At 42.0% G+C, this 16,215-nt stretch overlaps 1 protein-coding gene across 3 annotated transcripts in view; it reads left to right on the top strand.

Moving 5' to 3' along the window:
• The window catches only part of LOC131468457 (plexin-A1-like), a 248,997-nt gene that overhangs the window by 175,871 nt on the left and 56,911 nt on the right, over window positions 1–16,215 (top strand). For all 3 annotated transcript variants that reach the window (XM_058642727.1, XM_058642730.1, XM_058642728.1), the window contains exons 12-16: window positions 1,890–2,113; window positions 10,810–10,961; window positions 11,589–11,709; window positions 11,846–11,982; window positions 14,413–14,580. In XM_058642727.1, the coding sequence (XP_058498710.1) occupies window positions 1,890–2,113; window positions 10,810–10,961; window positions 11,589–11,709; window positions 11,846–11,982; window positions 14,413–14,580 (802 nt within the window). The remainder of the gene's footprint in view (window positions 1–1,889; window positions 2,114–10,809; window positions 10,962–11,588; window positions 11,710–11,845; window positions 11,983–14,412; window positions 14,581–16,215) is intronic.

Consider the following 16,215-nt stretch of genomic DNA (forward strand, 5'->3'; position numbering starts at 1 on the left):
TTTTTAATGACTTTTTTTCCCCACTCTGCAGAGGTAAGGGAATGTTTTTACACACAACAAATTATCATTTCCCTGTTGGCGTCGGAAGACATTACCTGTTGAATTGATATCTGTAATATCCCTCTAGGTCGCTTGTTTTTCCCCCCTCTATTTATTCATACATTTGCTCTGTCGTTGTCACAGCGAGAGAGAGAGAGAGAGAGAGAGAGAGAGAGGAGCTTTAGGTGTTATGTAGGTGATTCATAGTCATTTATGCAGGTTCTTCTTGATGTCTCACACTCACAGACACGCACGAGCCTGATAACTTTTTCATTTGGCAATTTACATAAAATATGTTCATCAAAAAGGACAATTCTCAGGTGGAATTAAAAAAAAAAGAGGGAATTATAAATAGTAGAGCTCTAGCTACAGAGAATAAAAATCCACTAACACTCTGAGTTAGGGCGTTCATTTCCGTAGCACCGAGAAGGAGGACACACAACTGCACTACAATGCATTTTTGTCCATGATAATGATGACACAGTGAGACGCTCTATTCACTGCAAGACAATTTAATGCATGATATGTCATGATGTGTTTGTAACAGAACAGGAAACATCCGTTTCAAAAACTGACTGAGATCTGAGAACAATACCTCGCCAAGTGCATAGTCTTAACTTGTTACACAACAGTTGTGGAATAAAACGTTTGGGAAGAAAATAGGACTAGAACTATAATTAAAGGTAACAAACAAATAAAGCAGCATCGTTTAAATCCAATAAATGCATAGCTGAATGTCTATCTGTAATATTTCTGCTCTTTCCTGGCAGCATGCAGCAAAGTTTGTTGTTGCCAAGGAACTTTCCTGTGATACATGTACAAGCATATGGAAATGATATCAAATCTATATCAACATTATAGAAGAGGCTCTGGCGGAGCGTCTGTTGTTCTTATGTTTATCTGTGGAACGTGTCTTCCAATGTTTTTCTACTTACATCGTGCAAAAACCCACAAACGTTGTCCTTACTACTGCTGCTGCTGATAAACTCGTGCTCTTTTGACCATTCAGAATTCAAAGATGTTTTCTGTTTTGGCATTTCAGCCAACACATGGAAGCCTTGTTTACATTTTTAACCAATCATATTTGATTGCCCATAGATCTTATGGCATTAGAAGTTAATGCGGCGTTCCTGTGCAACAGCGCCGGACAGGTATTTAAAATCTAGACTGTCCAGTGCTATGTTCAGGTTTGCCTGGAGATACAGCGGGTGAATGCAGAACATACTTCCTGTGTTAGGAAATGGCAATGCCATGCTATCTCGTGTGTGTGTGTAACACTGACGTAACGCAATGCAAACAGACAGAGGAGAAAATAATCCAGTTGGAAATCTTTCTCCCACTGGGGAAGATAGACTGATCAATTTCTCACTCTTTTCCTCCAAAAGTACACGGGCTCCATCCTTTTTGGGAACAAAAATGTCACAACTTGAGAAGTAACATATGGTGCACACAAGCTCATTTGGAGGCACCAGTACGTCCAGTACTCCAGTTTATCCTTTCTTTCTTTTTGTTTGCCGGCTGTTCGGTTTCATTGCATTCTCTCAGACTGGCTTGATTTTATTCGCTCCTCTGTGTGTGTGTGTGAAACTGAAACATGAAATAATGATGAAAGAATCTCTTGAGTGGAATTGTTCTGTGACATTGTCTTAAATTAAAAAAATGCATGCTAATTGATCTCTTTTGCTTGCGATTCCTTCTGAAGTCACGCAGTTTTTTCAAGATGTTAATCTTCCAACAGACACATTTGAATTTTTTGAGTGTTGAATTCATTGATCATGGTCGATGATTGCTTTACTCGATCCTTACATCTTTCTCTCTCCTCCTGTCTGTCTGTCTGTCTGTCTCACCAGCTCATCTGTACAAGTGCAGAGCACTGCGGGACAGCTGTGGCATGTGCCTGAAGGCTGACCCCAGGTTTGAATGTGGCTGGTGTGTCCAGGACAGGAAGTGCTCCCTCCGGCAGGAGTGCACCAGCGGAGGAAATTCCCACCTCCCACTCGCGCTGGCAGAAGGTGGAGGATGGATGCATGCCACGCTTGGAAACAGCCGCTGCACCCATCCAAAGATCACAAAGGTAAGTGTCTATTCTGTATGTGAGACCAGTGTGGAACAGTGATATTTTGAAGATGCATGGCTGGTTCACTGGGCTGCTCAAATGCATCCGTTCTATGTTCTTTTGTGTGCGAATGTTTTGGTACTGTGCAGTTTCAAAAGTCTGTCTCAGACATGTAGTGCACCTAAGCAGAAAGAATATGGCACAAATTCACTCAGTGCCTTCCCTGTAATGTTCAGTGTTAATGGGAGCAGCTGCCTGGTAAACAGAGTTCTGCATGTTACAAATGAGTCTGGAAGCCTGCAGTTCATTCTGGATCGGAAACCTATGAAAAAAAAAAAAAGGCCCCGTGGACAAATCTGAATAAAAGTACGACCAATCGTCAAAATGGGTGTATCAACACATATAAATAAGTGCAGTTATTTGTTCTTCTCTTAAAGAAAACATAGTCTTTTTGGTTTGTATCAAACCTGCCTCTAAAAGGTTGTGATTGGCACCGCATGTCTCAGCATGGCTGAAAATCTGTCTGAACTGGAGCAGGACCAGTGCCATCTGTGAGACTGGACTGGACCGACACAAGCTCACTGAGCCGGGCTTCCTTTCACACTCACCCAAGTAAGTTCTGTCGCACAATGAAGTCTCATCCCTGTAGATGAGAGGACGGATGATTTAGAGAGCATTTTTGCTGACCCCTGAACTCTGAAACCAGACGCTGCAGTCCAAAACCAAGCCGCACAGTCGCTGAAATATTGACTTGTTTGGTTTCAACTGTAAGATTAAAGGCCTGGTTTTTCTTTTTTTTAGTTTAATCAAGGCCAAGTTTTAAGCCTCTGTGGTGAAATGTTTTGCTTGATTAGACTTAGACTTAGACTTCCTTTTATTGTCATTGCACAGAAAACACAGCAGTTTCACAGATGTTTCAATCACAGTGTTTCAACAGTGCCTTTCTTGTGTTTGGATAAATGTAAAATATGAAAGTGTAAATGCTATTGTGTCAATGTATTATTCATGAAGAATATAAATGTTTTTTAGTGCTTAATAATAATAAAAAAAGGCAATAAAGAAGATGCTGTTTCGGGTTTAAGCAGCACACATATATTGGTATTAATATTACAAATTATTGAATTAACACCAGTATTTTTATATTTAGTAATTAAGTGGAATAAATAGGACATTCTGCCGTCCAGAAAGATTGTCCAGTATTTCAGGCCTCTGTTGCTGAACACTCACTCACAGATATTATATTACAGCACACAGATTGCGCTCCTCTGAAACTGCACGTTAAAAAAAACGTTTATTTGTTTCTGTTTTTTTTAAATCACGTTCAACAAAAACAAGAGCAATTATATTTTCTCACTCTTCATTTTGCTGTCGAGAAGAATAACCTACGTGTACGAAATAAACTCCCTTAAACTGCTTAATTGTTTCAACGCACGCAGTTGAGTCACTATTGCATCTTGCTTGTGTGTGTATATAAATATATATTATATATATATATATAGACGGAGAGAGAGGGAGTATCAAGTGGAGGCAGCTTAAACTGAGGAGAGGGGGGGAATCGGCATTGAAATTCAGTCTGTATCGCTCAAACCCAAAGTCTTTTAATCAAGCTCGCTCCAGTGTTACAGTTCAAAAATCACCTGCGAAAAAAAAAAAAAAGTGGCACAGCTTCTTTGAGCTACACATTATAATCTCGTCAACTCTTGAGGAGTGTAAATGTCGCCTGCGGAGATTCAAGTACTCGGAAACCTTGATAGGCCGTTGCGTCAGCTCTCTTTGTTGAAGCCCCTGTGGTCACGAAAGCCCTACGTGTCCTGAACCCAGAATGAAAGCTGCTCTACTTACGTGTGTTGCTATTAAAACACACACACACACACACACACATGTTGGGACCTTGTGCCCGCCCTTGGCACAGTAATTGTATTATTACTCAGCGTTACATCAAACTGGTACTGAAGCAACAGAGATTTTTGTAATAATGCTTATTCTTTTCATTAATGTCTGTAACCAGTGTATATGGGTATATACTGTAGTAATGTTATGCCTTGATCCAAATATTCACAGTTTTTAGTCGTAGTATTAAATAATTATACATGTTGCTGTGATTAAATCAGTGTATCGACTCCTTCACTAACAAACAACAGCTACTGCATTCAAACTTTGGCCATTGGCTTCCTTAGACCTCCCTGTCCAACCAGCTCGAGGCTTGTTGCCTCCGACTCCTCCCCCTTTTTATAAGCGCCAGAGCTGTTGCTTTGTCGACTTTCTCTCTCCTCTGCTTGAAGCTTGGTGTGAGCGAATGAGCAAAGGAGATTTCACTACCAGACCACACCTCAATATCTCACCTTCCTCCACCACTTTTAGGCCTTTTTCAAAATCAGGCACTGGACAGGGTTTTTGCCTCAGATGAGGGGGTTTTATAAGTTTCCCTTCAAAAGGAAACAGCCCATAGTTTTTGAAAAGTATCAACACAAAGACAATTCAAAGAAAAGTAGTTGATTTTGAATGATTTGCTCAAATATTTAAAGGCTGTAATGACACATATTGAGGACAAAGAGGCCCATGTGTCAGGTTCTGTTATTTTTCCCGGGTTTATGGAGATTTTAGATCTTGTCACCAGTCAAATCATCATTAAGGGTCAACTCACGACTTTTACTTTAAAGCTTTACGTGTAGAAGGTAGAGTTAGTAAAAAGTGTAACATAATGCTGCGTATGCCATGTGTAGTTGATGATGATGGTGGTGGTGGTTTGGTAAAAACACACTAACCGTCTAATATATACACAGTAAATGTGCTTGTGTGGAGCTTTTCTTTTTTTTTCTTTCATGCAAATATAAATATCTACATCGAAGAACACAGGAGACCTGCAGACCTCTTTGAAATTCCGTGTCCACGCTTCTGTAAATCTGTGCCTAAATGTGCTCGAGAGAATGAGAAGGAGCAGAAAACGCAAGAGTGATGTTTTTATAGTTTGGAAATAGTGGGGGAAAAGTGAAAGTGAAGTAATAAATGTCTAAAGAGTTGTAAAAAGATAGAAGTAAAAGACGTATTGATATGAGGACAGCACTGGCTGCCCATTTTCTCTTGATTCATCGACTTATTTTTCAATCAAGTTCATATTCCCGAGAAGAAACTCATTACCTTTAGTACTTCCAGTATATTTGTCAATCAACCATGTGGTTCAGTAACCCACTGGTAATCAATGTCGCCTCAGAGAAGGTTCTTATTTTAAACCGTGGTTTGGCCAGAGACTTTCTTTGTGGAGTTTCCATTCCCCCCCCCCCCCCCCCCCAAGTCAACATTGGTTGATGTACTCTGCCGCTTGCCCAGTGTGAGCTGAGATTGGCTCCGCCTCCCTTCATGACCCTCAAAGGATGTCATTTAGATAATACATACGTAGAAGCGTGAGTATTACTTCTACTTCTATCATTGCAGGGGGTTGTATTTAGGTTTTGGATGTGATTCCTTGACATGTTTTCCACACAGCCCTGTTAGTGACTGACTGATGCTGTATTCAATAGGTGTTCTGGTCAATCATATACGTTCTGCTGCAGTAACCTCAGTGTATCATCAGCGCGAGCCTCACAACGCATTAGAATATCCTGATTTGATTTGATTGAAAACAAACAATACAAGTCCACTTTTGTGAAAAATGATATTCCCAGTCCCCAAACGTTTGAAGATAATAACCAGGCATATAGAGTATTTTTGAATCGGTATTCCCATGAAAGCAAACAGCAACCCCTGTTAATTGAATTTCCCGTCCTCCCCATTTGCTTCGAATGACTTCTGAGTATTCTCCCCTCCACAGAGAGACGTCATAGTTCATTACTTGTACTGGATTCCTGCTCTGTGGTTCCTGGTGAGACACAGAGTGAAAAGAATGTCCAAAGAAAAAAATTGGATTTGTTGTTTCCTCTGTGGGTCGCTGTAGGTAACCTCAAAGCCAAAGTTCTTTAAGTTGTGAGGTGAATAACAAGTGGAAAACAGCGGAGGGACACTTTTTGAGCTGCTTGTCAACACAAATGTTTAATCAGACAGTCGCATGGCATTTAGACACACTTACACTCCTTGAATAAAATGTCATTCCATACCACCCCAGGTGCTCACAGTGCAAGACAGAGAATCAAACACACGCTTAAGGAATAATACGCGCTGCAATCACAGCAGTAATAATTGGCTGATGTTCCCGTGCACAACCATGTCAACAAGAGAAAGCTCAGAAAAAGAGAATCTATCAACAGCAAGTTAAATAACAAAGTGTTAGAGCCAAGGTATGAAGAGCACCATCTTTGAATGATCACTCTGAACTGGATGTTTAATTAGGGTGTCCTCTGTACCCAATAAAGGGGATCGGTTATGGTGGAGTCAAAGCAGTCCTTTGTCAGATATAAATCAAACGCTCGGTCTAAAAGGATCAGCTAATAAGCCGTGCAGTGTCACCCTGAATGATGGCGCAGTAAAGATGTTGCCGCTCAGTCTGAATATCTGGTCAGTGCTTCCAGGCTTCACTGGTCAGTGGCTAGTATCTGGCAGGGGCCAGGCATTTCTAGTCCTCTGTGTTGTGTTGTGTTGAGTTTTAGATCTCATGCGGAACAATTATATCTGTTATCCTATAACAGTTTTATCCTAAGGCTTGTTAGTTAGTTCTTACTGTTGTATCAGATCACTCTTCCTCCAAAAACATTTTCAGCTGTAGGGTGTTTGTACTTGCATTCCCCAGAGACTGGTGGTTTTGTGTCTGAATGTAGTAGTGTTGTGTCAAATGGCTGTAACATGAGTCCAAAGCCTGCTTGAGGTCCCATTTCCACACTGTGGCATCTGCTTGAATGCCCACAGGCTCCGTAAGCGCTAGTTATCTTGTTATGTGGTGCCATACTTTTATACTTCCAAGAGTTTCTGAGGTTCCTGTGGAAATCCACTCCGAGATGTCAGAGGAACTTAATTGCTTTCATTTAGTTTGTAGGTAAAGTGGGTTCTTTCTCTCTGGCTCCATCTTTTATACCACAGCTATTATATTTTAGATACATAGCTGGAGGTCATAGTGAGGTTAATGGACAGTGACGTTATTGCTGACATTAAGTCTCCTTTTTCCCGTGCAGTGTAAATGGCATTTGAGTTTGGTCTGCAGCCCAACTCACTGTCGTGAGGCGTCTCGCATTCAACGCTTAAATCGTGCTTGTTTCGCGCCCGTCATGCTGAGTGAGTGATGTACTATATATGCGTCAGGTTTCACAGCCTCACCTGTCTGGGTACAAATTAGGAGTGACACATGATGCCACCACAAGTAGTGAGGCTCATGTAACAGAGTAAATATTTGGTTCAAGTGGTATTAAAAATCTGGGCATGATTCCATTTCTCATTTTCTGCCCCCACCTCTTCTCCTACCCCTTGGAACTGAGTTAAAAGGGCCAGTGGTTAAAACCTGCTGCTACGGGAGTGGGACAATGCGTCATCAGTGGTCTCCGGTGGCTTTTGCGTAAGCAGATGTTGTGTGTTTTTCCTGGATAGAAGAAAAAAATGCACAATAGACAAGAAACAAGTTGTGCTGTGGTTAGCGTATCGCTACACAACCTGCTGAACTCTGTTTGTTTAACGTCAGCGCCATTCGTTTCTTTGGATTCTATTATTCGGGGAAATAACAATCTGTTTGAAGTGTGCCCCTGAAAAATGTCCTTTCGTTTGGCACTTAGCTTATTTCACCCTACCTCTTTTACCTCAACAAGAATGTGGACATGCTACACTTACACATGAGCACGCAGAGTGGAGGGGTAGGGCTAAGTGCTTCGATACAGCTCAAAATTGCAGTCTGTCTTTCATCCATCCATATGTCATATGAAACTTTACTTTGTGGGGTTGGAAACCTTTTAAACGAATTGTTCGGAGGGGGGTGCACCGGCTAAGTGGGCCACTTCTGTGGTTGACTCAGTCTCTAGGCCCGGTTCCCAATTGCCTGTATGATTGTTGTTAACTTTAGTGCTCTCTTAACTGTAGTTATCGGTCGGGATTCAAACAGTCCTGAGACAACTCGGGGGGGGGGGGGGGATGCAGCCCCTTGTCATTCTGAGAGCGTCATATGTCGCTGCTCTGTCATTGTCTGTCCCTTACAGTATATGTCCACGTCTGAAAGAGGCACACTGGAGAGTGTCAGAGTGTGAGCCAACAGCGGATATTCACACAGCGTAACCTGGATATTTATCCTAACCCTAACCTCAGTCCTTTTCTTGGCCCTAACCGTAACCTCCATCTCTAACTTTTATTTCTACCCCCGCGCTCCTCTGAGCATCTAAATGTGCCGCCAAGTCAACTGAAAGCCCGGTGCATCTCTTTCAGACGAGGAAGGACACCTTGTACGGTTTGACCGGCCTTGGATAAGAACGAGATATAAAATGCGAGCAGTTAAAGAAGAGTCTATCTGAGTGCTTTAACGTTTGTCTGTCTGTTTGACTCTGAGGATTTGGGCGACCACTTATTGGTAGGTCTGTAATGGTACAAGGAAGAAAGGATTAGACTGTGGTGGTGATGTGGATCTGGATAGAGGACTGTCTGTGGACAGACTGCTCTCCCATATAAGAGCCACATGTGCATTTTCCCCATGCTTTGTTGATTATTTTGATGTGACACTATACATTTCCATAGTATCCACAGGTCCCTCTGTGAAAAGCCCCCTCCGCAGATGATGTCGGTAATCACTTTTAGTAGCACTGCTCTCTCCGTCTTTCTCTGTTGCCTGCCTGTCTGCGGCTCTGCCAGTGTTTACATGCCAGGCCTTGGTGGTTTGCTGATATTGTGTTCTGCGGTATCATAGCTCCATTCTCCCCGAAACATCTGAATCCCCATTTCCACACCCCGACATCTGTTGTCCGTACCATACCCTAGAGCTTGATGGCTACTCACTCTGGTCAGTGTTTGCCAGCAATTGTGTTTGTGGAGCCAAAGTGCAGAGGCTCCATTGGCAAGCATCGTGAGTCAGCTTCCAAATAGCAGGCAGCATAATCCCCGCCTAGATTGCTCCATCAGGGTCTCCCCCTTTGGTCTCTCCCGTTATTATGTTGTTATACACATTATTTGTTAGTGCAAGGTAACAGTGTTTTTTTTTTACTCCAACAAATGATGTTTCATTCTTAAACCCATAACATATGTCTGCCAGGAGCTATGTGGCTGCTGCTGAAGTTGTGTCTTTCTCCATAATAACAATGTCTGATAAAGAACAACGCTGCCAAATTTTGCCCTTAACATGCAAGAGCATCCAAGATTTGTGATTCGTCTGGCAATCTGTTGTAGTCATATGTTTGGAACGATGAAGATAAGGTTAATCTAAAAGAATCATTGGGTAGTTGCATTTCATTTCAAAATGAGCAATTATCCATATGTTAATTTTGTTTTGTTTAATTAAATTATCATGACTTGGTTTTTGGTTGTCGAAAAAATGATATGATTCCAGTGTTGGTGTTTTTTCTTTTACTGACTTTCAGCCAACTGATTTTCTTGATTATTTCCCTAATGCCATTTTTGTTTTGTTAGTTGTGTTGCTTCCATTATGCTTTGAGCAATTTCATACTGATATGCAGATTTGTTTTGTTCCCCTCTTTTCAAATGTAAGGTGGGGAAAGACACTGAATAACACTCAGAGGTTTCCTTGCCTGAGGCATTTGCCAAACCTTACACCTGAGTAGTAGTAGCTCTGTGTGTGTGCCAGCAGGTACAACCTGCAGAAAAGGGTTTGGATCTCCACTGACTTGCTCCATATAAAAGTTTAGAATTACATCTCCTCTTTCTGGCAAGACAAATCGTTCATCCCCCCCCAAACTAGTCCACACCGTTGAAATCACCATTTGTCAAGATCTGTTGTTCGTTACTGTCTGCTCTATAATAATAGCAGCATGCCTCCAAACTGTCAGTGGCTGACTTTGCATTTCCACACTGAGCTGTCTGCTCAGCCAAGCGCTGTGGAAGAACAGGGCGGTGGACAGATTATACATAATTACCTTGTGATGCTTGTTAGGGATTAGGTTTGTGTGTGTGTGTGTTTGTGACAGCCACCGTCCATCAGTCATCATATTTGTTTTGTCACACCACACCTGTCCCTGCTATGCGCCATAATCTGGCTAGATAAATCACATTATGGGTCAGCAGTGTGACCGCGCGCTACACCGCCACAGCCTCGGTGATGAAGCCATGCCGACATAATAAGTTTCAATTAAACCGCTGAAACGATGCTGGTGTAGTTCTGTGTCTCAGCCTTACCTCATATTCTGTGTTTTTTTAAAAACTAAGAGGGTCATTTTTCTTTGTTAAAACTTGAATCACCTGATCAGGGCAATTCTGTATGGAGTGTGCCTGCGTGTCTTCGTGTGTGTTTGTTTGAGGGTGTTCATGCAATGTCATGTTTGTTTCAGCCTTTAATATGGTTGAAGGGAGACAGACAATTAATTCATTCAGTGTCGTTAAAGGTCCAGTGTGTAAAGATTAGAAGGGTTTATTGGCAGTAAGTGCTTTAAAAATAAACCTAACTTGACTTAAGGCAAGGGCCTTGCTTTATGGAGGATACCATCGTATGATGCCATGTTGCTTTTGCATTTTGAAATGGTAGTTTATTACGCAATTATTACACACTGAACCTTTGATTTCTGTTTATTTATTTGTTGGAAAGTGCTCGTAAAATTGTTGAATCCTTTGTCCCTTTTTTTCTTCCATTCCAATTCTGTCCGGTCCAGTTGTTTCCTGAGACGGGGCCTCGCCAAGGAGGAACCAGGGTGACCATCCTGGGGGAGAACCTGGGTCTGCAGTTCAGAGACATTCAGCCGGGCGTCAGGTTGGGCAAAGTGCCCTGTGTGCCGATCGAGGAGGAATACGTGAGTGCAGAGAGGTAAGTTACACAAACCTGCACATACACAGCCGTGCATATGCCCACACACTGAAGTACACACCCGCGCATGTGAAGACACATCCAATACCTCTCTCATCCTGACTAATCTTACATCAGGAGAAAGTCAATCAGGGCAAGCTTCTGTAGAAATGCAGCCTCGTCTCTCTCCATAACCCCCGACATATGCTCATTCCTTCATTCTTCTCGTCCCTCCATCCTGACATTTACTCCTCTGCAGGGACCTGCACGGCGGAGGAATTGAGTTCATGCAGATCAAACAATCCCTCTGTAGTACAGTTAGTTAGGAAATGAAGCATGTTGAGATAGAGGGCATCTCTATTCAAATATTACACACACATCACTTATTCATCACATTATTCCTGACATCCCTGCACAACACCAGACATGACATATTTGTCATGGTTCCTCCTCCTTTTTACATGCATTATTTTTTTATGTTACCTTTTCTCACCGTTCCTGAGATGTGATTGTCTTTTCTTTGTGGATAATGTGTGCGCCTGCTTATGCTATCATTTTGGGTACAGTTTTGTTAAACATTCATGTGAATTTAACATTTATAAAAAATTCAAAACCTTATTTACGAATATTCACTCTTTCCATCTACAGAATAGTGTGTCTGCTGAACGATGCGACAGGCTACAGGGTTCAAGAGGCCCAGGTGGAGGTGTGTGTGAGAGACTGCGCCAGTGACTATAGAGCCCTGTCCCCAAGGCCATTCACCTTTGTGGTAAGGAACATGAAAGCAAGAACTTTTTTTCAAAGGGTGTTTTTTTGTGGAACCGTTTCTATTTTTTATTTTTTTTTCGTTAGAAAATCTCTAGGAGCAGAGTAAATTATTTAAACTCAAACTGTTTGTTATCCAGACTCCATACTTCACCCGTATCCAGCCTTCTCAAGGGCCCATTTCTGGCGGCACCCGGGTCACCATCGAGGGAAGCAACCTCAACGCAGGCAGCTACGTGTCTGTCAGCATTGGACCACAGCCCTGCTACTTCAAAAGGTGAGAAGCACTTTTTTTTTTTCCTCTTAAACCTAAATTGAATTTTAATTATCTTGTGGGCAAGTGAGAGCAACACAGTAGAGGATATTAGGATTAAGATAAGAATGGGAAAAAATTAGACTACTTAAAACTGTTGTGTGCAGCTTTTAAATTTAAACAAATGTCTGTTACATTCAAACTTTTGTCAAATGAATAACTGCTATTGTTCGGTCTTGTGTTCCTCAGTGACATTTCCATGCTGCACACAGGTAGTGATTATGTCAAGACAGCTAGGGTCAACAACAGCATTGGGCTAGTAAAGTGAGACGGCTGCAAATAGACTGTCGTATGACTGAAAATGCAAAGATGCGCTCACGACAAGTATCACGAGGGAATTTAACTGCTCGGAAATCAAGATCGTTCAGCAGTTTAACAAACAAAAACGCTTCATGCCCCGCCCACCTCTGCAGAGCTGCTGTATACACACAAACACTCCCTCTCAGTTAGACCTGAAAGTTTTGCTTGACAGTTTTTTCAGTTGAAGGAAACAACATACAAATCATTTTTGCTCACCTACACCAGAGGCAGAAAAATAACATCATCAACAACAAGTGTCCAAGAGTCAAAAGAGTAAAAAAGTATGCAGTGAAAGAGTACTCAAGAGTTTCTCCAGATTTATCTTTGAAATATTCAGAGCAACACAAATGGTACAAAATAGACACAACATAATATAAAACTGCAATGTTCAAATTAAGATATGTTAAATAATATTTTAAATAAAACAATAAATACGGTCTTTATAATAAAATAAATAACCCTTGAACTAAAACAATAATACAGTAATTCTTTGGGAAATTAAATACATCACCCTTTAACTAAAAGTACAATAAATTAGGATTATCCAATTCAGATACATCGGCACGGTAAAAGTATTGGTAACGGAGTAAATGTAGTGCGTTACCACCCACCTCTGCTCAAACCCATTCATCAATTATCAAAACAGTTGCAGATTAAATTAGTAATCGATTATTAATCCATCCATTGTGTAACCGTCTAAAGAGTTGTATATGTACTGGGAGGCATGTAATCAGTGTGTGAGGTTCAGGAAGCTTTGTGTGTGTGTGTGTGTGTGTGTGTGTGTGTGTGTGTGTGTGTGTGTGACAGTTGCACGCAGACACACAAACACACAGGACCCCTTTGTCTGCACTGCTTTTCCTAATCTAGCGCTTGAAGAAATCTGAACTATCACCACAGTCGCTCGCATGTCAAATACATGGATTAGCCTCTCATGGCTAATCTCCATTGAAGCAACTATATGCTAGCTTTGCTGTCACAGCAGTCATTTCTGAGCCGTCGCCACCTCGCAGTAATCCACAGATACAGCGCCACCGCCACGGCTGTTCCCTCACCTCTACTCTGTCTTTATCGGTCACACCCTCGCTGCGCCAATGTGTTTGTGGCATCTTTGTGGAGCTTGCCGGGCATGTGTTCTTGGTGAATGGGGTTGCTATGGTTACAGATCAGGGGACATGGGAGGAAGGATATTGTGGATTTTCTCTCTTTTTTCCCCCTCTCTCTCACACACACTCTCCTCTGTGCGAGTGTCATGTGTAGAGACACAACAGAGTGTACAGTGTTACATTAAAGCACTGACACACACACACACATAAGACACATGCACTAACTCGTGCACTGTTCCTGTGAAGTCATGCCCCAGAAAAGCAGCCACCACTCAACTGTGCTAAATACATATTAGATAATGTAGCTTCTGGGGACTGAGCACAAGACTGCAATTGAAAATGTTATTTTGCCTTTGGGACACACACACACACACACACACACATACAGTATTTACACACGTGCACTGCAGATACACAACCTCTTTCTATCCTTCTCTCTGTGACTGCTGGTGCTCGTCGTTTTTAGAGCAGAAATCATAGCAGGTATGAACTTTATTAAACATGACTTCAGTCGCCCCGTACTTTCTGTTCCTCTCTGCAGCCGCGTTCGTCTCATTTCCTTTTCATATAAAGGAAATACAAGCTGCCGTTTCCCTTCCACTCGTTTAAAGTTCTTTATCGCTCTCTCTGCTTGACGAGCTCTACAGGCTGATTTATCACAAGCAGAATTATTTAATGAAATTAGCGGCATATGATTTTAAGAGAATCAGATTAATTTGCTTCTCGGGCTAGACATCGATAATTACAAGCTTAATGAGCAAGTCATTAAATATATTGACTCTTCAGATTTGACCTCAGCGTGTAAAGTGCGTCCTGGCATAAGGAAGGAGTCATTGACTTTCTATTATTCTAATTCTTTTTTGAGCGATCAGGCTCAACTTCATGTTTGATGGCTCCTCAGTTTACTGTGGTTTTGTCGAAATAGTTTCACGCTCCTGCGTCTCAGACTGCAAACAAACATTTCCTACTTGCTTTCCCTTTGCCCACCCAGGAGAAATGCCCGTGAGATCGTGTGTGTCACGCCGGCTGGTTTGACGCCAGGCACGTCATCGGTGCTGGTGGACATTGACGACGCTGAGCTGAGAAACCCTGAAGTCAAGTTTAACTACACTGACGACCCCACCGTTCTGAGGATCGAACCTGACTGGAGTATTGCCAGGTAAGCCACTGGGATGTCAAATCATTTATTTACTCCTCCTACTGTACACACACACTCCATTTAGCTTCACTATTCCCATATGTTGAACAAGGACAGCTAGACAAAGTGATTTTAAGGAGTTTAGACCCCCAAATCCCCCTTTTCAGGTGGAACCCAGTATGTGTAATACATGTTTTGTGGATTTATTTTCAAGGGCCAATTCAAAATGTTGACATGGTTACACATGAATGTTTTTTGTAAGTGGTTGTTTTGTTCTATGGGATGGATCAGGAACTCTTTTGGATGGAACACCTTGTTTTACATTGTTGTGATTGGGAAAAGGCAGTGAGGGTAGTGCCCACACAAGTGTCCCTTTCTGAGTTAAAGAAGATTTAACTGCACCCTCTTAACAAACCTAGGATAACATATGGATATCTGGTAATGTTACTGATCCAGGTGCAAATATTAGCAATTTAGTGTTAAGTATTGAAATGATACGTTATGTGATAAAAATCAGCTTACCTGTTGCCTCTCTCTCTTGTCAAACACCAGGTCCCAGACTCCTCCCCTCACTTTTCTCTCTCCACCACGTGAAACAAATCGGTGTCAGATTTCTCTTCCAGACCACGCCCCCTCACTGCTCTGCACTCCCCCACACGTCTCACCCTACTTCTTGGTATTTTTCATAATCAGGCATTGGGCGGAGTTAGCTGCAGATGAGAGGGGTTTGCATTTTCAAAATTAAAATGAAAAACTACATGGTAAACAAGGTGAATTGACAGTGCTGGACATGTTTTATCTGGCTCATGTAAAAGGTTTTAAACAAAGGAAATCAGCTGCTGCAACAGCTCGGTTGATCCAAAACTGTGGCGTGAGATCACGTTGGATTAAATAGCCGTTTATAGTTTATAGTCGGAGCTCATGTTCTCTGCCTCTCAGTTTGATACTCAGCTCACCACACTGTGTTATGCAGTGCCCTGCACAGTATATCCTCAGCTCGATAAATTAAGACCTTGCACTACTCGGCACCGAATGCGAGTGCAACATCACTGGGGAGGACACATACAAGCAAAGGTTCAGCATTTAAGTTGATTTATTGATTTCAATCCTTTCTGGGGCACATAGAGTATGCGCTTGATTTTCCACCCACTATTTATTACAACCTCCACTGATTACTGGAACCTGATGCTCCTCGCATGATTTAAGTCCTGTCTGGATTCTGAATCTGAGACTAAGGAAGCCCCTGCAGACTAGTTTGCAGATTACATGTTCTATGATCTGGCAATATCTAAACTGTTGTCCAGGATAATGTTATAACCCACTTGCCAATTCTTTAATTTCACATTCCTAAGGGTATATTGTTGTTTCATTTATTTATTTTAATGTAAAGATTTGAAAGATGCCAACCTTGTGTCCTGCCATTTCCTTCCTGATTCTTATTTCCTAGTGTGTGTTGCTTCCTTCCCTGTGGAGATTCATCAGTAGATTGCAGCAGATAGATGCAGAGTCTGTCAGATTGGAGTGTTGATGAATCCTCCACCGTTCCTTGTTTCTCAGTAGGACTGGCCCCAGAAACAGCTGAGGCCAAATCAATGCCCTGCACTCCCACATGTGCTCGAGCGTGCGTGTGTGTGTGTGCATGAGTGAAGCTCAGAA

This window comes from Solea solea, chromosome 11, assembly GCF_958295425.1.
Source record: "Solea solea chromosome 11, fSolSol10.1, whole genome shotgun sequence".
Lineage (NCBI taxonomy): Eukaryota > Metazoa > Chordata > Actinopteri > Pleuronectiformes > Soleidae > Solea > Solea solea.